The following is a 24,000-nucleotide window of genomic DNA, read 5'->3' on the forward strand; positions in this document are numbered from 1 at the left end:
GAGAGGAAGGGAGAAGAATGTAAAAGGTGTAGAAGGTATTGATTTACATGATTTGTTCTTTTCAATTGTCAGTGTACCAGTAGTGGTGTTGTCAGGGGATGTTCAAGGTGATAATTTCATTAGGCAGGCAGCTGTATCATCTATCCTCCTTCAGTTCTCCAAGGCCTGGCTCAACCAATATGGAGGGTAAGACATCATAGTCTAGATTGTTGTGAAAATATGAAATACAAACCCTCAGAGAAGAAGAAGAAAAGATGGAGACTAAACTTGCTCTAATGTTTACATTAGGAATATATCAGAATACAATTTAGGAGGGGTAAGGTTAGTAGCTACCAATCTTAATTTTAGGTCCAGTGACACATTTATAAAATATAATCAGTGAGGTTTTATTATTTTGTACAGTACATTCTATATTTCATACTGTGATACTATCACTTTTATTACATGAAGACACTAGGGTGGGGAATATGTGCTTTCCTTCTTTAAAGCTAATTAGATAAAATATTTCTGCTAAAATTCAGAAATATTCATTGTTAGAACTAGGCTCAATCCTCTTGTTGTTGGGTATTAGTGAATAGTATAGCATTTAACAAAATCCTCATTAGAAAAATTTGAAAGACACACTTATCAGAAGGTACTTGTTTTGGCTATTCAAGGCAAATAGATCATTATTTGGATTCTTACTCACACCAGGAGGGAGGTTAATAAGTGCAGTGTATAGGACCAGAGTGTTATCTAGTAAATTCAATAACTGAGTTACATACTTGAGTTGTTGGATTGAATTCTATATTGGAAACATTTGGATAAAAAGTAAATGTATTGCTTGACAGTGAGTTATTTATTCACATTACACATTAATATAATTGAAAACACAACATATTTAATCATGCTGAGTCTAAGACACTGTGATACTGTATTTTTGTTTGTTTTTTACCAAGTAAAATTTCATTTTAGGTCTCTGGGTGCAGTATTTTTTCCTGACTTCTCTTGTGTTTGTTTCCCCATCACCCTCGTTCTCATCATGAAATTATTTTGCCGTTTGGATGGCTTGGCCCCACCCCATCCCACTCAGAAATGAGTGCTCACTGGGCAAAACTGACCAAGGTAAACTCCGCCGCAGGAATTTGTGTAGACATCCTAGGCCTGAGCCAATCCACACTGTCCTGGACACAAGGTTTGGAGAGGGTCCTCTTATCCATGTCAAGCACCTGACTTGTGTGGTCACTGGTCCTCCTTCCGGATCTGAGGGGAGAATGCACGTGACCCCTTTCCTCCTGGCGGCCATCTGTGTCCCTGAGGGAAGATGGCCTTCAGGGGACACTCGAAACGGGGAGGCTCCCTGGGAGTCACGGAGACACTCACATGTGGTTTGGAGGTGGTCACCCTTGAAAACATATCTCTTCACGTTTCTGTTATAGAAGTCAATAAATCCCCTTAATTTAGGCCAGTTTCAAATGAATTTACTGTTACTGGCAAATGAAAAAAATCGAAAATTATATACCTCCTCTTGGGCCTCATACAAGCATCCACGAGAGTAGTCGTCAACTTCAGTGTAGTCAGATTGGGATTATTTAAATTTATTTAGGGTCTTGTGTCTTAGTTTATAGTTGTCTTGGTACATTGCAGATACTTTGGGGTTTTATGTTCTAATGTTTGATTAATTCTATGACTGTTTATTATTAATAATAAGCACTATGTCACTATCTGTAAGGCACTGAGCATACAGCAGTGATAAACATAGTTCCAATACTCAAAGAGCTCAACGGATTAGTTAGGGAGGCAGAGAAGAATATCAAAGAGGGATGGGATGCAAACGTTAAAATGGGAAATCAGAAGGAAGGCAAAGGAGGGGCACCTTACTCAGAATGATGGAGTGTTGGATAGGAGAGAAGGGCAGGGAAGGGCAGGTGTCGTTCAGGACTCCTAAGAAGGAGTCACCAAGTTTTGTTTGGACCTCTCTGGCAGAAGCCTAGGGACCCATTTTCAGAACAATGTTTTTATTTTATTTTTTTATTTTTTGTTAAAATATATTTTATTGATTTTTTACAGAGAGGAAGGGAGAGAGACAGAGAGTTAGAAACATCAATGAGAGAAACACCGATCAGCTGCCTCCCGCACATCACCCACTGGGGATGTGCCCGCAACCCAGATACATGCCCTTGACCGGAATTGAACCTGGGACCCTTCAGTCGCAGGCCGACGCTCTATCCACTGAGCCAAACCAGTCTCGGCTGAGAGCAATGTTTTTAAATGCATACAATATTTTGGATTAACAAAGGAAATATTGTGTATTAAAAAGCTATTGAAATATTTTTTTAAAAACAAATTTGTGATTTAGTAATATATGTGCTCTTTGATTAACTTATTAAAAACAAGATCTAGTGGTGGGCATAATTATTAACATAATTTTGAGGTAGCAATGAATGTGAATGATATTTTGGTAGCAACTGTAATGTGATACGGAAATACCTGTGGTTTCTTCTGGTTGCAAAAGCATAGGTGTTGCTAATACTATGTGGTTTGTGGCCTACATTTATAATAGGATGTGCTGAATTTTTATTTAGAGGTTTAGTTTGATGTGATTTCCTGGATCCCTGAATTTTATACCAAGTTTTTAAAAATACCTGGTGTTAAGGAGAGATAAAATTTGAACACCTTTTTGACAGACTGAAGGAGGTATCTGGGTGAATGAAATAGAAATGAGTTTGGGACACATGGAACAGCATGTGCAAAGGTATGGAGGAGGCATGAGAAAAGGTCAGGGACTGTCAGCAGATTGCATTGGTTAGGATAAAGGATGAAGTTCACATTGTGGTAGGAGGTGAAGCTGAAAAGACTGGCAAAATCTCCTATCTTTGGGATATGGGTTGGTTGTATATTGTGGTGATTAAATGTGCTCCTGCATTTACCATGTTTAAAATCCTTTGCAAACTCTACAGTGCCTAGGTTAGGGGTCCAGAATGAGTCAGGTCAAGATGTGCCTCCGTGGTGTGCAGAATGCCTTACGCTGAAGGCAACTTTGACCTCAGGCTCGAGAGAGACTTCTGTCCATCTCCCTTCATTATATAGAAGAATTTAAATTGGAGACCTTGCCCATAAGAGAGTATTAGAGACGACTTCCTTTGATCTATCAATAGGGCAAGGCAAACCTCTTTTTACTAGAAGTCTGATTTTCTTACCATCCTGCCATGATCCTTTGAAGCCTCAAGACACCTTACCTCATCCGTAGCTCAGGATGTCTTACGTACTTCAATCACCCTTTCTGTCTCTGAAACTCTCATGTCCGCGGGGTCTCTGACTCTTGCATGCGAAGTTCCCATACATATGTAGGTATTACATATGGTTATTTTCTCTTGCTAACCTGTCTCGTGTCTCTTTGGTTATTAGGGCAGCCAGAACCCTGAAGGGAGAGGAAAGTTTGTTCCTCCTCCCACTAACATATATAGTTGCTTTTTGTAATCTAGCCCAGCTTTTCTTTTTTCTTTTTCATCTCACTTACCATCACTTTTCCTGCCACATACTGTACTCCAATGATTCTTAATATCATGCTATATTTATATACACTATTCTCTTTACCTCTACTCATCAGCTGAATGGTCACTTTCTGTGCCTTAGCTGTAAAATGGGGACAGTAAGTAGCCCAAAAACTTGTTGTGGGGATTAAATCAAGTAGTTATTGAAACTTGCTTGGCACAATGCCTGACACATGGAGAGCTCTCAATAAATGATAGCTATTATTACCTATAATATCTTTTTCCCTTGCCCAATTAGCCAACTCCTATATATTCTTTAAAACCTAGCCTGAACATCACCTTCTGAAAGATTTCCTGATCACCTGACTTTCATTTCCTCCAGAGATAATGAATAATTTTCTCTTCTATATTGTATCAGGATCTCATATAATTTAATTTCAATTTTTGTATTTTTCACAATGTATTATAATCTTATATGTCTATATTATTTTCCCTATTATACTGTGGAACTCTTAAAAGGGCTGAATATTATTTTTGATGTCTATAGTGTTTGACATATAGTGTCCATGAGGAGCAGCCACTAAGGTACTTTTAAATTCTGGATTTAGCCAAAACCTGTTTGGCTCAGTGGATAGAGCGTCGGCCTGCGGACTGAAAGGTCCCAGGTTCGATTCCGGTCAAGGGCATGTACCTGGGTTGCGGGCACATCCCCAGTAGGAGATGTGCAGGAGGCAGCTGATCGATGTTTCTCTCTCATCGATGTTTCTGACTCTCTATCTCTCTCCCTTCCTCTCTGTAAAAAATCAATAAAATATATTTAAAAAAAACCAAAAACATAATTTCCTTTTAAAAATAAATAAATAAATAAATAAATAAATAAATTCTGGATTCAGTGATACTTTATGGATATAATGGTAGATAGACAACTTGGTTCATGCTCTCAAAATCTCATTACCTGAATTGCTGCATACTTCTTTAAAAATGTATTATATTTCTGATTAATAAAATGTAATACTTTCTCTTTATAAAAAGAAATTCAAGCAATGCAGGGAATATGCGATTTAACAATTCCATCTTCCAGAAATACTCACTGTTCACCCTGTGTGATGTATATATTGTCCAGACTTTTACATTCAAACTAGAGGCCTGATGCATGAAATTCATGCATGAGTAGGCCTTCCTTCCCCCAGCTGCCGGCACCAGCTTCCCTCCGACCCCAGCTTCATCTGGAAGGATGTCCGGTCTAACTAGCATATTACCTTTTTATTATTATAAATATTAACACATTATTATTATTTTTTATTTATGCATTATTCTGTTTCCCTCTTTCTAGAGAAGCCCCTGGTAACCTATTCTGAATACATACTTTTCTAAAATATGAGCGAGTGGCTTTTCTAAAAGACAAATCTCATCATGCTACTCCCCAGTTTAACATCCCTAAAAGGATATCCATTTCTTTTAGGATAATGTTGAAACATTTAAGGTGACATAAGGAGTCCTACATGATCTAACCCGTTCTTATTTCTCTAGCTCTGGAATCATACTTGACTGTGTTGCATTTTAGCATTGGGACACTGGACAAGTTTTTTCAACTGTCAAATGAAGATTAAAAATGATACTTATCACAAGGAGATAATACATGAAGTGCGAAACATACTGCCTGGTTTAGAGTTAACAATAAATATTGGCTATTGTGGAAGAACAAAACGTTCTTATATATATATGAATGTGTTCAATCTCTCTTGCTTTCTGAGTAGGATTCCTTGAGGTGCTGGTTGGGTAATGCTTGAACATAACTGGAACAACCTCCATTCCCCCCACCAAAATTAAAAAAAAAAAAAAAAGGAAGAAGGGAAGAGACTGATTTGAATAGATTTGAAAGAAGATGGGAGGTGTAACCCTGAGTGTTGGGAGAGGAGGAAGAGAGGCTAGTTCCCACAGAGGTTTATTTATTTATCTTTTTTTTGGGGGGGGGGCAGGGAGGGGGAGAGGAATGATAGGGTGGAGGTGATGATAAAAATTAAGAAGAGATCTGAGAGAAGCAGTTATCAGAGTAGGTGGGACTTGGGAGAGATAAACGGGTAAGACCTTTAGGACATTTTGCTAACTTCCCTCCACTCCAGTTCCCATAGATTTAGTTATTTCGTCAGGCTTTATGGATGTCAGACTTCAGGTTCTTTTAGAATTTTACGCTGAGCCGAGATTGGCCATGAACTAGCCCAGGGATTCCAGTTACACAATTGTATTTGCCAACCTCCAGCCTCCACTATCCACACTTAGACACTGACGCCTGCCCGAGATTGATTCATCAACAAATATTTGAGTGACCTACCTCTCCCCTTCTGCTGAATAGCCTGTTTCCCAAGGTCAGCCCTGACCCCTTCTACAGTGACTTTTCTGACAACTCCAACTCTAAAATTTGCTTCTTTTGGGGGGGGGGGGGCGTGGGTGCGCGCGAGCAACCTAACTCCCCGCGTCCACTTCAAGGCTGACCCCGACTGCCTGAATCTCTTCCTCTACCAGCTGAGCTCCTTCCCGCCAGGGGTGGCATTTTAGAAACCTACTAGCTCAGTGCGCGGCACGAAGTAGATGCTTAGTGAATGAATGCCCTGTGCATCTCAGTGACATCACATCCTGTGTGCGGTGCCGTCAGCCGGCACTCCGGGAAGCCTAGAGGTCGGAGGGTTCAAGTCCTTGTTCATAAGACGCAGCAGAACCTCCGCGAGAAGCGCGGCCACCGGGAGCGACGGGTCTTCTAACGCAGAAACTCCCGCGCGAGGCAGGAACGCGGGGCCCCGCAGGTGCCGCCGCCCGCCGCCCTCCGGCAGCGGACAGCGCGGGGGCGCGAGCACGCCGCTCACCTATCGCGGTGTTTCCTGCCTTTCCCGCCCGCCCCCCCCCCGTCCCCCGCCCCCTTCCCGGGGGAGCTCTCGCGAGAGAAGCCAGGGGAAGATGGCCGTGCCCTGTTTTTCGGGCTGAGAGCGCGGTGGCGTTGGCCGCGTCGGGGCCGGAGATCGCGGTGCCGTGGGCCCCTGAGCACTAGCTCCCCCCAGCGAGCGCGCGTCCTTTCGTCCCCGGCGAGGGCCGGCTCCTCTTCCCCCGGGAGATGCGTCCGTCCGGGGCGCGGGGGCTCTCGGCGAGTTCCTGCTGCGCCGGCGGCTCCCGGCCGCCGCTCTAATCGCCTCCTGCCGCCGGCGCTGAGCGCCCCGGACCTCCTCCCTGCCCCTGGCGGCGATGACCGGAGAGAAGATCCGCTCGCTGCGGAGGGACCACAAGCCCAGCAAAGAAGAGGGGGACCTGCTGGAGCCTGGGGATGAAGAAGCGGCGGCGGCCCTTGGCGGCACCTTCACCGGAGGCAGGGGCGGCGGCGGCGGCAAGGGCGGCAAAGCCTGTCACAAGATCTTCAGCAACCATCACCACCGGCTGCCGCTGAAGCCCGCCCCGGCCTCCTCCGCTCCTCCCGGCGCGCCGGCCCTGCCGCTGCTGCACAATTCCTCCGTCACCGCCGCCTCCCAGCCCCAGACTCTGCTAACGGGCGCCCACCCCGTGGCGGTGGCCGCCGACGGAGGCGTCTCCCCCGCACACTACCCGGTGCACGAGTGCGTCTTCAAGGGGGACGTGAGGCGGCTGTCCTCGCTCATCCGCACGCACAATATCGGGCAGAAAGATAATCACGGTGAGGAGTGCGCGCCCCTCCGCCTCTCCCTTCCCGGGCTCCGGGCGCGCCGCCCCCCCCCCCCCCCCCCCCGTCTCTGCAGCCCCAAGCTCTCCTCCCGCAGACCCTTCTTTCCTTGGCTCGCCGTCCCCGGGAGTCGTGCCGGGCTCAGTGACAGCGTGCCAGGGGCCAGGGGGTTGGCTCCGGTGGGTGCCAAGGCATGCCCCCTCCTCGCCCACTGCAAAGTTTCCTGCGAGCAGCCGATTTGTTTGTCTTTGAGACAGGCCTTCAGTGTGTGTGGATTCTTGATGATAAGCAGTTTTAGGGTGCCTCTCATCCATCCTGGCTTTCTTCCTGTGTTTGTGGAATTAAATCTTTTCTTATCTCTCGTCCCCCACCTTGGGGTCTGAATGTGGGACTCGGATATTGCCCACCTACCTTCATCACCTCGGTACAGATCCCAACAGGATTGCAGCTGGTTGTGATGGGTACCTGCCAGGTGGTGGTTTCTCTGTTGTTGTTTTGTGTGTGTGCGCTTTTTAAATGCTTTTAGGAAAATTGGATACGAAGTGTCTGAATTTTGCATTTAAGATGGAATGTAAAGTGCTTTGATTTTTGAAAGCCACACAGTTTAAATGTGTTGACATCTGATACTTAGAGCAAGTAAAGCGACTTCCGAGTAGGTGAAATTTTGTTGGAGTAGAGTTTTGAGTTTTTTGCTTGTTCTGGATAGGCAGTTGCTAATATTTCATCTTGATGACTGTGACTAAAAATAGTACTGTGGTTTTTCATGGTAACTTCACAACCTATATGACAGAATGTAGTATCATTTGTTATTCAAGGATTTTATTTCCACTTTTGCCTTACCTTAACCCATCAGCTGATTTTTTTAAAATATATTTTTAGTTCTAAAAACAATGTGATTGAGTTGACCTCTAGTTAACAGTAAATTAATGAAAACGAATGGAAACACTGATATTTTCAACATTTCATAGGCCATTTAAACTGGGTAGTTGGCAAATGTTGTTGATAGCTTTGCTTTTAACTGACCATGACTATTGCATACATTCAGTTAGAACACACTAATGAACTCTGTGCTCAAAATAATATAACACATTGATGAAATACTTGCCTGTGGAATAAGCTCCCTTAATTCCATTGGACTCTAGGCTTCTTATCTAAAATTAGGGCAGAAATTGAGGTGAAGTAAGATTTCTGTTGGTTGTATAATTTTCTAACAATTGCTCTTGTGTTCTGAATTTAGTGATATTATAATACCACTACTTGTCATTTGTCATAAATCAAATCCCCCCAAAAGTTCCTGAAAACTGCACCCAGTTTTTCATTCCTACATTTAATTTATTTGTTTTACTACTGTTGCAACAAGTATAATATAGTTCATTGATGGTAATTGTATTTTAACTTTTTGGGAAAGAATGTTTAGTGGGAAAAATGTTGTAGTTTCTGGTTATTAGTCAGTTATTAAGAAGTTTCTCTTATTTGGTCTTAATAGTAGCTGCGTTTTACTTTATGGTCATTGTCTTTGAAAGAAAGATCCCTGAAAACATAAAAGATGCCTTTTGAGAGTTAATTCCTTTTCAAAAAAGAGCGAGATGAATATAGCTAAGTAGGATAGTATGGTATGTTAGAACTGATATTCTTGATTGATCACAAATGGTACTGAATTGCAAGATTATTGGGCTTCCACCCCACACTAATAAAAGACAAAGATGCTAATTGGCAGTACCTTCGCTACGCTCATCAGCCAGTCAGAAGAGTGTGCAAATTAACCCAACAAAGATGGCCGTTAAATTTGCATACTGCAGGCAGATCCCACTGCGCCGCCCTGCGCGGGCTGCAGCGCGATCCCCAGCCGCTGCCCTCCCCAGCGTGGGGTCTGGGCCTGCCGTGTGCGACTGGGGGAGACAGGGCAAGCACTGCGGGATCGGGTGTGCCATCTGCCACCAGGCAAGCGGGCCTAAGCCAGCAGGTGGTTATCTCCCGAGGGGTCCCAGACTGTGAGAGGGCACAGGTTGGGCTGAGAGACACCCCCCACCCCCCCCCCACCCCACCCCCCGCCAGTGCACAAATTTTTGTGCACCGGGCTTCTAGTATTCTATAATATGCAACATTTAGAAGTTGGTTTGTTAAAATACAAATTCTGTTCAAAGTAATAGGAATCCTAAATACCCCTAAGTTCTTGTCCATAGTCCACCGAAATTCACTTTTTAAATTGCCTGGATATACCAAATGTTTGCATTGTGTTTAGCTACCATTATATTGTTGATATTTCTGATGAATGTAACCAGTGGCTCACATACCTGTGGAAAGTGTAATTGTTTCCCCCCCTTCAATATGTATTCTCATGTCCTGCAGTAAAGTCTCTAGGAAGAGTAGTTTGTATTTAATGTGCTACTTGTTTAATCCCTTTTTTCTCTATAGCTGCATCATTTCCGCATTATATTTTGTTATTTATACGCTTGATTTTTAGTAACCTGGATACTTAATTTAGATTTTTAGAATATTTTTCCTTTCACATTACAAAAGATAAATGCTTTTTAAGTCACCCAAACATAAACAAGCTATGTATTGTATTTGGATTGTTGTAACATGATAAGTGCATAGCAGAATCATACACTCATACCAGTGCATAGCAGAGCCATACAATCATACCACATCATATCACATAGTTTTATGTTCACTGTAGAGATTCCTTCCACAACATTATGATAGTGGTCATCATAATAGATACAATTTATTGCGTGTTTCAGCACTGTACTGTTTACACACATTATCAGATTTAATTCTCACAATTACTCTGCAAAGCAGAGTAATGGTTTTATCCCTATTCTAAAGGAAAGTTTTCTGAAGTTGCATACTTAGGATAAGTTGCAAAAATGAGAAGTGAACTCCAAAGCCCATTATCAACCTCTTTGTAAATATTTCTGTCGATCAGGACCCACTGTATTGCAAAGAAGTCAATTTTAATGTGTATGTGGCAGTTTACAGCAAGTGCTTTAGTATATATTTTCCCATTTAGTGCTTATTAGTAGACTTGTAGAGAGATTTTGCCATTGGAGAGCTCTCATAGTTTTTCAGAGCCCAAATCTCTTGCTTGTTCTGTATCTTTTTTATTTAAATGGGCTAGCTGGTTCACTTGATAGTCATTTAGATATTTGACAAGAGCTATCATGTTCTCCTTATCTTCAGGTAAACATTCCTAACTTCTGTATCCATTCTTCATATAACATCATTTATAAAGTGCTTAGAGTAGTCCCTGAAACAGTACATACTAAGTGTGTGTTAAATAAGTGAAAATCTTAAACATCTTCTTTCAGTGAAACTCTAGTTTTTAAATTCTTCCTTCTTTATTGAATTGAATAGGAACAAGGAAAAATAGAGCTTTTTCTTTTGTGGTAAAAATGTTGGTTGAATATGAATTGCTTTTTTTGAGCCATCAATTATTTTGAGGTCTACTGAATTTGGATCCAAACAAATCTCTTGAAATTTAAGTTAAATCATGTATATACTGTGTTTAAATACGCCAAGTGGCCGAAACCAGTTTGGCTCAGTGGATAGAGCGTCGGCCTGCGGACTGAAAGGTCCCAGGTTCGATTCCGGTCAGGGGCATGTACCAGGGTTGCGGGCACAACCCCAGTGGGGGATGTGCAGGAGGCAGCTGATCGATGTTTCTCTCCCATCGATGTTTCTGACTCTCTATCTCTCTCCCTTCCTCTCTGTAGAAAATCAATAAAATATTAAAAAAAATAAAATAAATTTAAAAAATACTTATTTAAAATAAATAAATAAATATGCCAAGTGATTGTGATTCAGTGTATGTTTAGTAACAAATTTTTTTGGGATGGGTAAAAAGATCCATTACGTTAAATGTACACAGATTTATTGAACTTTTTATATTTGGTATATCTTTTCTCTTTAGCATAGAATTAAAGTTTAAGTATAAATAAGCTTTTTTTTTTTATATTGACTATTAAGATTTTTCTGAATCACTTTTAGCCAATGGTAGTTAAACAAAGCATCATGTTTTTACCTTTTCACCTTTAGAATTGATAATGTTGGTGAAGCATATCGAAGACTCTCTTGATTTTGAGTGCACTTCCTATTTGTTAAACATGTAATTTTATTTTTTCTATTAATTTACTTACATATCCTTAGAAGTTAAGCACCTTCTCTTGGCCATTAGTCAGAGCTTTTAGGTGTCAGAAAGATGAAAGATATTGATATATAAATTGCTCACCACAGCCTTTTCTAGATTGTGAACAATTTCTGATCTATTCTGAGAGATTTGGCAGTTTCTACTGCCTTTAATTACATTGTCTGGCATGTGACAAGCCATCCTCTCTATATACAGTTAATTTTTATTTTTCCTGAGTTGTAGTGTAATCTTGAAGTGATTGTAGATTTCAAATTTAAGTTAAAATTCAATTTAGAGTATTTCTAAATGTGGGTAACTCATTGAAGTGATAAGGAAATAATTAACATGTGATATCTCTGCCTGGTAGCTGACAGATATCTTCATGCAGGGATTTTAAAACATTTTAATTTTGAAAGTTTAAAAATGTATGTTTGAGAATTGAGGCAATAGGATAATCTGTTTGGTGTTTGTATGTTTTTTCAATTCTGATTTATTCTCTAGAAATCTTTAAATTCCCTTTTGATATTATTTTGTCACTAAAATCTTTATGATAGTTAATGCAAGAGAATAATGCATATTATGTCTATATGAAAAGAACTGACTATAAAGCTAAACTGCATGGCAAAAAAAAAAAAAAGTCTTGAACTAAACCTCAAGTGAACAATTTTAGCCAGGAGGATTATAATGATGGCACATCTTTAAAAAAGAACGCTGGTAGTTGTATATCTGTCCTCGTGTTTTTTTGTGTGTGTGTGTGTTTTTTAAATATTTTGATTGATTTTAGAGAGGAAGAGAGAGTAACATCAATGATGAGAGAGAATCATTGATCAGCTGCCTCCTGCACGCCCTCTACTGGAGCTGGAGCCCACAACCCAGGCATGTGCCCTTGACTGGAATTGAACCCGGGACCCTTCAGTCCACAGGCCAACAATGCTCTTTCCACTGTACCAAACCAGCTAGGGCTCTCCTCGTATTTTGTAGTCTTTTCTGAACTTTGTTTTTAAAAGGCAGACCTTGTTTTCCCTTAGAATGGTTCTGGAGGCCCAAGATAATCCATTCAAGTGTTATATACCTTTGCTGGGGTTGATTCAGTTGATAATTTTGTTTGTTTGTTTGTTAATCCTCACTCGAGGCTATTTTTCCATTGATTTCTAGAGAGAGAGTGAAAGGGAGGGGGAAAGACACACACAGAGAAACATTAATGGGAGAGAGACACATAAATTGGTTGCCTCCTGCACACACCCGACCAGGGCTGGGGATTGAGCCTGCAACTGAGGAATGTGCTCTTGAACCCTTCAGTCCATAGGCCTACGCTTTAACTTAACCACTGAGCCAAACAGCTAGGGCCAGTTGATCTTCCTGACCATATGAATATGACTTTCCATCTTTCACCTCTTCCCCCATGTGCATCTCCAACCGAGTAGGACTGTCCATGGGTTAAGTTTTGAGGTTTAGACTTCACTTGAGATTTTATCTGATACTTGGATTTATACTGCCTGTCAGTCTATGAGGTTAGGTTCATTTGACTCCTGTAAGTCATCTGTAGTTTTGCTACATTTAGATTCTTGATGGTAGATATCTATCAGGCATGTTAATGCATGCTTTCCCTTACTCAGCACTGTACTGAATTTTATAAAAGCATATGTGCAGTCTTGCATGTCCTCTTACGTGTATGTATCGTTGGGTTGGCTTTCTTGTGGAGACCTGCTTTGTCCGGGGGTGAAATGTTTTTTGGAGAGTAAAAACCGATTTTAACACTATGCTAATGGTTTTTTATCTTTCTTTTTCTTTTCTTTTTTCATTTATTCCTTCATGTAACAGATATATATTGAGCTCACAATGTGTGATAAACAGTGTTTTAGGTCTGATTTACAGCAGTGAACTAAACAAAGTTCCTAGTCTCCTGCTTATATTTTAAAAGGGGAAAGGTAAATAATTGACAAACCAATACATATATGGTAATGATAAATATAGAGTAAAATAAAGCAGGGTGAGGAGTGTAGAGAAGATGAGGAGAGGGGAGGTAGTAATTATTTCATGGAAGTCAGGTTCCGGGAAGACATCAGTGATAAAATAGATTTAGGCAGTTATCTAAAGGACGTTAGAGAGCGCATATCTGGCAGAACAGAGTTTCAGGCAGATGCAAAGAAAGTACCATGTTTAAGGAATAGGAAGGCCAGTGTGGTTGGTACAAGGGGTAGAGTGGAAAGAGGAGATTTGAGAGGTGACAGGGAGGAACTTTTATAGACCATTGTTCAAGATTTGGGTTTTTATCTGAGCAACATAGGAAGCAATTCGAGGATTTGAAAGAGGAGTAACACTGATTTTAAAAGGCTCACTCTGTCTGCTCTCTGAAGCAAAAATTAGGGGACACACGGGTCAACTTACCATTCTATTTTAATAAGGAAGGGAGCTATGGAAATAGAAGGTAGGAGTTGATGAGCGGTTGGATATAATATGCGCATGTATGAGTATATAGTATAGTACCATTTATGAGAGAAAATACAAAAATTCTCCCTATTGCTTGATTGGACGAGACTTGAGGGTGTCTGTAGAAGCTAGAGCTATGTTGGTTCTAGTACTTGTAATTTCCTGCTTTGCTTCCCAGATAGGGGGCACATCAAGTCAAAACTATTTTTGTAAAAATACACAGTCATAGTTTGCCTTTCTCACTGTGCTGACATTTTTGCTCATGGTACAAAAGCAGTGGTGAATAAAATTTTTGGAACCTTAACATGAATCAAGGCACCAAACTGCCAGTAGACATTATATTATTCACTGCCATGTCCTTGCAGTTTTAATTTTAAAAGCCATTTTTCTTAAAGTCTTTGATGAAGTTGTAGAAATGATTAATTTTATTGTCTTAATCTCAAGTACATATCTTTTTTATATTTTTTGACATAATATGGAATATGCATGATGCTCTGCATACTGAAGAGAAAATAAGAGAAAACAGTTCTGCAGTTTTTTGAGTTGTAAGCCACTTGCTTTTGTCATGGCACCCCATTTTTACTTGGGAAAAAAAAGGCCAGTTTACAGACAAACAATGGTTATTCCAATTTGGATATGTGGCACACATTTTCTGGATATTGAATGAAGTGAACCTGTGACTTCAAGGAAAACAATTGAAGTATTGCCAGTGGGAAAAAAACATCAAACTTTGAAATGAAAATTAGTATTTGGAAAAAGTTTGATAGTTTCCCGATATTTAAAGACTGTACTAGTCAGATGGGTGATATTACCAAATGTGAATTTTTTTTATTTTGTATAATAAAATGAGTTAACATTTAGAAGATCTGTGTAACTTGGTCAACCAATAATTTTCAGATGATCAAAAATCATGTATCATCCCTAACCTGTTTGGCTCAGTGGATAGAGCGTCAGCCTGCCGACTGAAGGGTCCCGGGTTCGATTCCGGTCAAGGATATGCATCTTGGTTACAGGCACATCCCCAGTAGGGGGTGTGCAGGAGGCTGCTGATCGATGTTTCTCTCTCATCGATGTTTCTAACTCTCTATCTCTCTCCCTCTTCCTCTCTGTAAAATAGCAATAAAATATATTTAAAAACTAGGGGCCCGGTGCACGAAATTCGTGCACTGGGTGTGTGTGTGTGGGGGGGCGTGTCCCTCAGCCCAGCCTGCCCCCTCTCACATACTGGGAGCCCTCAGGCGTAGACCCCCATCACCCTCCGATCGCCTGATCGGCCCCTTGCCCAGGCCTGACGCCTCCGCCAGAGGTGTCAGGCTTGGACAGGGGACTCCCATCTCCCCCTGATCACTGGCTCTGGCCCCCGCCCAGGCCTGAGGCCTCTGGCCCAGGAATCATGCCTGGGCAGGGGACCCCCATCTCCCTCTGATCGCTTGCTCCACCCCCCACCCAAGCCTGACGCCTCTGACCCAGGCTTCAGGCCTGGGCAAGGGGACCATCATATCCCCCCAATCCCCGGCTCCGCCCCCCACCCAGGCCTGATGCCTCGGCCAGAGGAGTTGACCCTCATCACCCTCCGATCACCAATCACCGGATCGGCCCCTTGACCAGGCCTGAGGCCTCCGGCAGAGGTGTCAGGCCTGGGCAGGGGACCCCCAGCTCCCCGCGGTTGCAGGCTCCGCCCCTGCCCAGGCCTACCGCCTCTGGGTGAGGCGTCCGGCCCGGGCAGCGGGGACCCGCAGCTGCAGCGGCCCCGCGATCGTGGGCTCCGCTTTAGGCCCAGGCAAGGGACCCCTAGCTCCCAGGACTGCCAGCTTCGACCGTGCCCAGCTCCCATCGCTGGCTCCACCCCTACTTCCTGCTATCACTGGCCAGGGCGGAAAAGGCGCCTGATTCTCCGATCATGGCTGGGGGGCAGGGCAAAGGCGGCCCCAGGGCCGCCTTTGCCCTGCCCCCCAGCTCTTAGCTCCCCCCTGGGTTTCCGATCACTGTCAGTGGCAGGGGGCTTCTTCCTGCTTTCCCTTTTGCCTCCCTGCATTGTGCCTACATATGCAAATTAACTGCCATCTTGTTGGCAGTTAACTGCCAATCTTAGTTGGCAGTTAATTTGCATATAGCCCTGATTAGCCAGTGAAAAGGCTATCGTCGTACGCCAATTACCATTTTTCTCTTTTATTAGTGTAGATAAAAAATTTAAAAAAGATCAGGTATCAGTAAAAGATCTATTCATTCACTTTTTTTGTTTGTTTTGAAAAATGTGATTATTTTTTCAGAAAATTTATATAAACACAATGGGTTTATTGTCCTTTTAAAATTAAATAAAAATGTAAAAACATTAAATTTTAATTTCTAATATGGTAAAAATTGATAGATTTATATTTCTAAAAGATTTTTGGCATCTTCAGTAATTCTTGAGTATAAAAGGGCCTAGAAAAAAAAGGGTCTAGCGACCAAAATGTTTTAAAACTGTTAGTGTAGTAAAAGGAATAAGGATCTTAGAGTCATGACTCCCACAATTTCTAGATACGTAATTTTAGAAAATTACTTAACTGTTATTAGCTTTATTTTTCTTAACTTTGAAATAATATTTGTCTTACAGGGTATGGAGCAAATTAAATAAGGTATATAAAGTATATAGCATTGTATTGGGCACATATAATAGGTGAGCCAGAAATGCTAGCCATTTGGTTAATAATTTGCATACTTTCATACTATAATAGTCTTAATGTTACTGGAGTGTTTTACTCATTTGATAAAATAGTTCAATTTTGTTTACCAAGTTAGAACCAAGGAATCCAATTTCAGATTTAAAACTTCATTGTGAAAACTTCACAGAGAAGGTTATTTTAAGTTTTGATTTTCTTTGTGTAACTAGCTTAAGCAGCAGATAGAGGACTTAAAACTGAGGGGATAATACATGAAGGTGACTAGAACATTTGAGCCCTTATTTCATGATACACTTGGTCAGTAAAGTAAATGCGGTGTTGATTGGCTAGGTGAAGATGATGATGTTGATGATCATTTGCATTTAAAATATTGAATCACAGCATGATATTTGGCTTCCTTAATTGTAGTATGTATTTCTGATTATGTTCTTAACTGTAAATTGAGAGAGATCAGATTATTGAACTCAGTCATTTCTAGTTCATGAATATTTTGGAAATGTGATTGATTTGGATTTGAAATGAGAAGTTTCATTTGTAACTTAAGTAGATACTTATACTTTAACTTTACATCTAGATGTTCTTGGATGGGTTAAGAAAACAGAGTAATTATCTAGGTACATCTTTAGCTACCCAGTTACCCTCCTGAAAATAACCAGTGTTATTTTCTTATTTTCTTTTTCAGTTACCATTTAGAGCATGTTATTTATTTATTTATTTTTCCTTTAAGATAGAGAATGAAGAAAGGTAACTGTTACTGCCTTTTCTACAGGTAGGACAAAAATGAATATTCAGAAATTTACATATTTGATCTCTAGACTTCTTGGAGTTCCAGATTTTGTAATTTTTCTACTTGGGAATCTCATAGATATATTAAAATATACTTGTCCAAAATGGAGTTATCATTTTCCATCTCACACCTAGCCAATCAGTCTTTTAGTAAATCACATTAACTATGCAATTGCTTAAACTTCGGTCATTGGGATTATTCTTTTTCTCACCCCATTCTCCTACCCATACACATCAATCAACAAGTTATTTTAAATCAGTCTACTTTCTGTCTCCATTGCCACCACTTGAAACCAACCAATTTGTATTATCTTTTCCCTAGAATACTGCACCAGAGTCATAACTAGTTTCCCTATGCCTCTCCTCTGTTCCATTCTCTATATGGTAACAAGTATAATCTTAAAATTTATTTGTATCAGGTCATGTCCATGCTCAAGATCCTTTAATGTCTTTTCCACTTAAAAGTACATTCATATTTCTTATCATTGTTACAGAGCTCTGCATGGATTTGGCCGTTGCCTACTTCTCTGATATTATCTTGTACAAAAATCTTTTTTTTTCTGTGTTCTGGCCTTGTCTTCTTTCAGTTCCTTGAATATTCCAGGTTACTTTGGCCTCTGTCTGGAATGCTTTTCTTTTCATTCTTTGATTTCTTAGTTCCTGCATATCTTTTAGATCTCATTTAATTGATTTTTAGATAGGAAAGGAGAGGGGGAGAGAGAGAGAAACTTTGATGAGAGAGTAAAACATCAGTTAGCTGCCTCCTGCATGCCCCTTACTATGGATCAAGCCTGAAACCTGGGCATGTGGCCTGACTTAGGCCACAGGATACTTTTTCATTGGACTTGTTTTCATTCTTACTCATATAAATATTTCTAACATTATGACATAGCATTTTGAAAAGATCGCTAGCTCACTCTAAAGGGTATGACATCTTGGGGGGATTGACGTTTGTCTTTGGAAAATAGCTTATACCAGTGACTTTTGGTAGTCATGTCTGTTCTGGGACATGCTTCAGTGTTTGATTATTAACAATTATATCATAGTGGTTTTCCTATTCAACTACGTTAAGTTCTGAGGTGTGAAAACTGGGGAGTATATTGCCTAGTCACTAATTGAAGTTTGTACTTCAAATTTTTATTTCTGAAAACCATAATGTGAATTATATTCCAAAGTCTGCCATTAAAAAATTTTTTTTTTTTGGTTTCTAATGACTAAGACGAAGATATTTACTGTAACACAGCTTGTTTTTTTTGTAAAATTTCTTATAAATACAATTTAAATTTAGTGAATTTATTTGTGCCTTGTAAATTTTACATAAAATACAGTCATGCTCTCTTTGCCATTGTTTTCTGGCTTTATTGAGCAAAAGGGGTGTGTGTGTGTTGGCAGGTTTTGGCAGGTTTTGTTTAGCTATGGGATTGGGATAGATCACATGCAGATTTTTTAGAAAATGTAATCAAGTTTTTTTAATCCTGTATATGATTTCTTCAATCATGTGTAGTTCGTTTTATTGGAAAAAATTGTTCATGTAGCAACTTCTGTAAAAATGCTAATATCTGAAAATTAATACACATAAACTTTAATTAGTAACTTTATTTTAAAATGTTACTATAGTTTTGATTTCTTCTATAATCAAGAAGTTTTGAGGCTGTATGGTTTGGGAAATCATTTTGAAATTAAATTAGTCATTCTATAACATCAACTATAAGATATAGTCCGAACTCTCGAACATAGCCTGCAGGTTCTCAAAAAGATTTGTCTTTTGCAAATAGTTCCAATTTCATTATTTGCTATTCTTTTACAAGCTCTTGACTCACACCAATTAAAACCATTTTTGTGTATTTCCCAAAAACTGTTCTTGCATTTGAATGGAAGACTAGGCAGTGTTGCTTTTTTTTCCTACAAATTTCTAACCTATTCTTTAAGACTTTTTTCAGTGTGGTCTATCTTTAATATTTAAGTCTCTCTGCACAGGCAAAATTAGGTGCTCTGCCCTGTGTTCCATTATCATGCTACAGTCCCTTCTATTCTACTAAATAATATAACAATGATTTATTTTCATATTAGTCTCTAACAGAATTTTGGCAACTTGAGGATGGGATTGGATCTTATTGATACTTATCTCCAAGAATGAGTTTATAGTAAGTATTTAAGTTGTTTGCTGAATAAGAAAGAATAATATGACAGATAAATTAGCAGCAAAAGAAGCTCTAAATCTATTTAGAGAAGAAATCCCTAAAGCAAAATGGGTATTTTTTGGAGAGAGATGGGGGTGGGTTGGCAGAGGTAAGAGGAGTTGGCTGTATTATGTTTGGAAACCTTAGCGTCTTCTGACTTTGAATTTGCCATATAAACAGGATCATTTGCAATCACATTTACTTTGCTTAAAATCTGTCAGTGAAATTTGTGAAGGAGTTGAAACTACTTTTATATAATAAAGATGTAATATGCAAATGGTTGTTACGTAACGACCAACCACGTAACAACTGGATCACAGATCAGCAGGAGGGTTGGGAAGTGAGCTACAAGTGGGCGGTGGAGAGCTACAGGAGGGGGCAGGGCAGCAAGCTATGGGGGGGGTGGGAGGAGGGGCAGTGGGGGAGCTACAGGAGGGGGGCAGCGAGCTACTGGCACATGGATTCGTGCAAGGGCTGCTAGTGTTTTTATACTAATTTAACTTTTTATTTTATTTTAGGAAACACTCCTTTACATCTTGCTGTGATGTTAGGAAATAAAGGTTAGTAAATACTTTCTTTTTTTATGTTTAACTTCACTAACGTATAGTCAGCTTTAATTTTTCCATGTGAATTTTGTCTTTTCAGATTTTACAAATTAGCCTGATTATTTTATTTGCTAATTGAGCTTAGGATTCAGTATATGAAAAATAAATATTTTCTCATAGTGGAAATCTTTTTTTTTTTTTTATCTTTTTTTGTTATTTGCAGTGGGGCCTTGACTTACGAGTTTAATTCATTCCGTGACGGAGCTCGTAACTCAAATTACTCGTATGTCAAATCAACAGTGATGCTGGGCTGATGTTGTGGCGTTCACTGTGAAGTTCGCTGCAAAACTAGCAGTGGGGTATCTGAAGCTGGCTCGTAACCCGAATTTTAGCTCGCAACTCAAAGCAAAAAATCAGCTGAGAGACGGCTCGTATCTCAAAAAACTCGTTAGTCGGGACACTCGTAAGTCAAGGCCCCACTGTATATCTTTATTGATTTCAGAGAGGAAGGGAGAGGGAGAAAGATAGAAACATCAATGATGAGAGAGAATCATTGATCGGCTGCCTCCTGGGGATCGAGCCCACAATCCAGGCATGTGCCCTTAACCGGAATTGAACCCGGGACCCTTCAGCCGCCAGATCGATGCTCTATCCACTGAGCCAAACCAGCTAGGGCTCATAGTGGAAATCTTATATTAACCTTTATGCTTTGTGAAATTATGGGTTTTTTTTTCCCTTACTTGGTTATTTTGTCAAGCAAGTATTTATAATTTTAGGAGACTCTTATTTTCACATATTAAGGTTTATTCATTATTGTAATACTTTTAATATTCAGAGTTTTATAATCTTTAATGTGAACTTTTATGTATTAAAAACTCTAGTCTTTTGTATATGATTGTAAACATTTAATACTTGTTTATTCTTTAATTAAGAAAACAACTTGTAGATAGGTGATTTAAAAGATCTGCTTTATAAGGCTATTCCTAGATGCCATAAAATCTTAGTTATCTTGATTCCCAATAATTCTGAAAAGTGAGGATTCCAGATAGCTGATTGGCAACCTTTTTAAAAAAATATGTTTTTATTGATTTTAGAGAGAGGAAGGGAGAGGGAGAGAGAGATAGAAACAGAGAGAAACATTTGTTGGCGCCTCCAGGATCGAGCCTGCAAACGGGCATGTGCTCTGACGAGGAATTGAACTAGGGACCTTTTGGTTCATGGGCCAATGCTCAACCACTGAGCCATACCGGTGAGATGATTGGCAACCTTTTGAATGCTAGAATTTAAAATTTTACATGTGTTTGCTAAAAGAATTTTTAAAACATATACTCTTTCTTTTTTTAAACAGGCTTATTATTTTTAAGACTTTTTTTTTTTAAGACTTTTTTTTTAACCTAGATGTATCATTATGGATATTTGTTATTGTTATACTAGAGGCCCAGTGCACGAATTCATGCACAGTTGGGGTCCAGCCAGCCTACCCCAACCGGTGGATCAGGGACAGGCCTGTTGGGAGGAGGAGATAGCAGGAGGGTGACCAGCCGGCCCACCCCAATTGGGGCCCGATCAGGGCCAGGCCAGCTTGGGGGAGGGGCCACAGGCGATTGGGGTGGGGGGGGCTAATCGGGGGCAGAACTGGTTGAGGGGAGGTACCATGAGAATGGGGTGGTGGGGGCCCATTGGGGGTGGGCTGGCTGGAGGGAGGGGCTGCAGGCAGTAGGCTGGCTGGCCCTGCCCCTGATGGGGGTGAGGATGCGGATCGGGGTGGTGGGGGTGAGCAGGGGGAGGGGCTGAGGGAGGTTTGCTGGCCAGCCCCACCCCCTATTGGGGAGAGGGAGTGGTCAGGGGTGGGGCCGGCTGATCGGGGGTGGGGTCAGCCAGGGGGAAGGACTGTGGGAGAGGGGGGTTTGGCCTGCCGGCCCCACCCCCAATCGGGCCTGTTCGCTGGCCGCAGTGGGCATCATAGTGACTGGTAGTTACGACATTTCAGTCACTGGCTTTTTATATATATAGACTAGAGGCCCGGTGCACAAAAATTTGTGCACTCGGGGTGGTCCCTCAGCCAGGGCTATGCCCTCTTGCAGTCTGGGACCCCTCGGAGGATGTCCACCTGCTGGCTTAGGCTCGCTCCCTGGGGGATCGGGCCCAGGCTGGCAGTCAGACATCCCTCTGGCAGTCCGGCAGCCCTCAGGGGATGTTTACTTGCCAGCGGGAAGCAGGCCTAAGCTGCAGTCTGACATCCTTAGTGCTGCTGAGGAGGCAGGAGAGGCTCCCGCCACCACCGCTGTGCTGGCAGCCATCAGCCTGGCTTGTGGCTGAGCAGAGCTTCCCCTGTGGGAGCGCACTGACCACCAGGGGGCAGCTCCTGCATTGACCGTCTGCACCCTGGTGGTCAGTGTGTGTCATAGTGACCAGTCATTCCCAGTCGTTCTGCTGTTAGGGTCAGTTTGCATATTACCCTTCTATTATATAGGATAGAGGCCTGGTGCATGGGTGGGGGCCGGCTGGTTTTCCCTGAAGGGTGTCCCAGATCAGGGTGGGGATCCCGCTGGGGTGCCTGACCAGCCTGGGTGAGGGGCTGATGGCTGTTTGCAGGCTGGTCACACCCCCTTCAGGGTGGGGGTCCCCACTGGGATGCCTGGCCAGCCTGAGTGAGGGGCTGATGGCTGTTTGCAGCTGGTCACACCCCCTTCAGGGTGGGGGTCCCCACTGGGGTGCCTGGCCAGTCTGAGTGAGGGGCTGAGGGCCGTTTTCAGGCTGGCCAAGCCCCCTGGCGACGGAAGCTCCCAGCCTCTCCTTTTTTCCTTTTTTCTTTTTTATTCTGGGGTTTATTTACCTTCTATAATTGAAACTTTGTAGCCTTGAGAGGAGCTCAGAGCCTGCCAGGGCGGGCGGGAGGGAAGCCTCCTGCTCGCTCCATCTCCATGGCCAGGGCCGGCTGAAAGCAGGTATCTGGGGTTTATTTACCTTCTATAATTGAAACTTTGTTGCTTTAAGTGGAGCTCAGAGCCTCCTCGGCAGGCAGGAAGCTTGGCTTCCTCCATCATTGGGGCAGCCAAGCCTCCTGCTTGCTCCAGCTCCGTGGCTGCCGGCCGCCATCTTGGTTGGGCAAATTTGGATATAGTCACCCTGATTGGCTGGTGGGCGTGGCTTAAGGCGTAGAGAAGGTACGGTCAAATTGCATGTTTGTCTTTTATTAGTGTAGATAGTGTAATGTAGTTGGTATAAACATTTGATCTCAATAGGTGCTGATCCCAGGGGTGTTACTAGAACTTGCTTTGTTGAAAAAAACACACAGAATTCTTTTGCTAGTTTCGTTTTTAAGTTCATATCCTTCAATGGAGCATATGATATGCAGGGTAACTTAATTTTGATTTAAATTCTGTGTAAATTGGTGACTCAAATCTATTTTTTTAATTTAGTTACACTGCTTTTTTTTCTTTCTGGAAGTAACAGACTAACTTGATTAACTTCTAGAGATTCATGAAGAGGCTACATATTTTAGAAACTTAAGATATGGGCACTGGCTACATCTCAGGAAAAGCATTACCAAGGCAGTTTGAAGGATCATCCATTCTCCTTCCTTCCTTCTTACCTTCCTTCCTTTCTCCCTCCCTCCTTACCTCTCTTCCTTCATCCATCCATCCGTCATCGGCCTATTTCTTGTCGTATATGTGCTAATATATCCATACTAGGAGCACAGCGTGTGATTTGAAATCGCGTGGCGCCGCCCACCCTCAAGTCACCAGTCCGCCCCTGCCTCACTCTCCAGCCCTTGAAGCAGCCACAGCTGCTGCTGATCAGGCCCTCCCCCAGTGCAGGTGCGTGGAGGACTATGCCGCCCCGCCCCCGACGCTCCTTGCACAATCTCCTCCTGTTTGGTCGACTTGTTATTGTGTCCCGGTTAATTAGCATATTTCTCTATTTTATATATAGAGATATGTATATGTGTATGTGTGTGTATATATGTGTGTGGGTATGTGTAGATATATGTGTGTGTGTGTGTATACACACACACACACACACATATACTGAGTGGCCAGATTATTATGACCACCTGATGTTTGTAGGCAAATTAGCTATAATTTCGCACTGAAGTTGCTAGAGGTCCA

The 24,000-nt window shown here is 41.7% G+C and overlaps 1 protein-coding gene across 8 annotated transcripts in view; it reads left to right on the forward strand.

Moving 5' to 3' along the window:
• Positions 1 to 6,388: 6,388 nt before the first annotated feature.
• ANKRD13C (ankyrin repeat domain 13C) overlaps positions 6,389 to 24,000 on the forward strand; it is a 75,065-nt gene continuing 57,453 nt past the window's right edge. For 6 of the 8 annotated variants that reach the window (XM_059689192.1, XM_059689189.1, XM_059689191.1 and 3 more), the window contains exons 1-2: positions 6,389 to 7,149; positions 19,862 to 19,903. In XM_059689192.1, coding sequence (XP_059545175.1) covers positions 6,708 to 7,149; positions 19,862 to 19,903 — 484 coding nt within the window. In that variant the 5' untranslated portion in view covers positions 6,389 to 6,707. The remainder of the gene's footprint in view (positions 7,150 to 19,861; positions 19,904 to 24,000) is intronic. The other 2 variants (XM_059689185.1, XM_059689186.1) reach the window with 2 other exon arrangements.

Source organism: Myotis daubentonii, chromosome 3, assembly GCF_963259705.1.
Source record: "Myotis daubentonii chromosome 3, mMyoDau2.1, whole genome shotgun sequence".
Taxonomy (NCBI): domain Eukaryota; kingdom Metazoa; phylum Chordata; class Mammalia; order Chiroptera; family Vespertilionidae; genus Myotis; species Myotis daubentonii.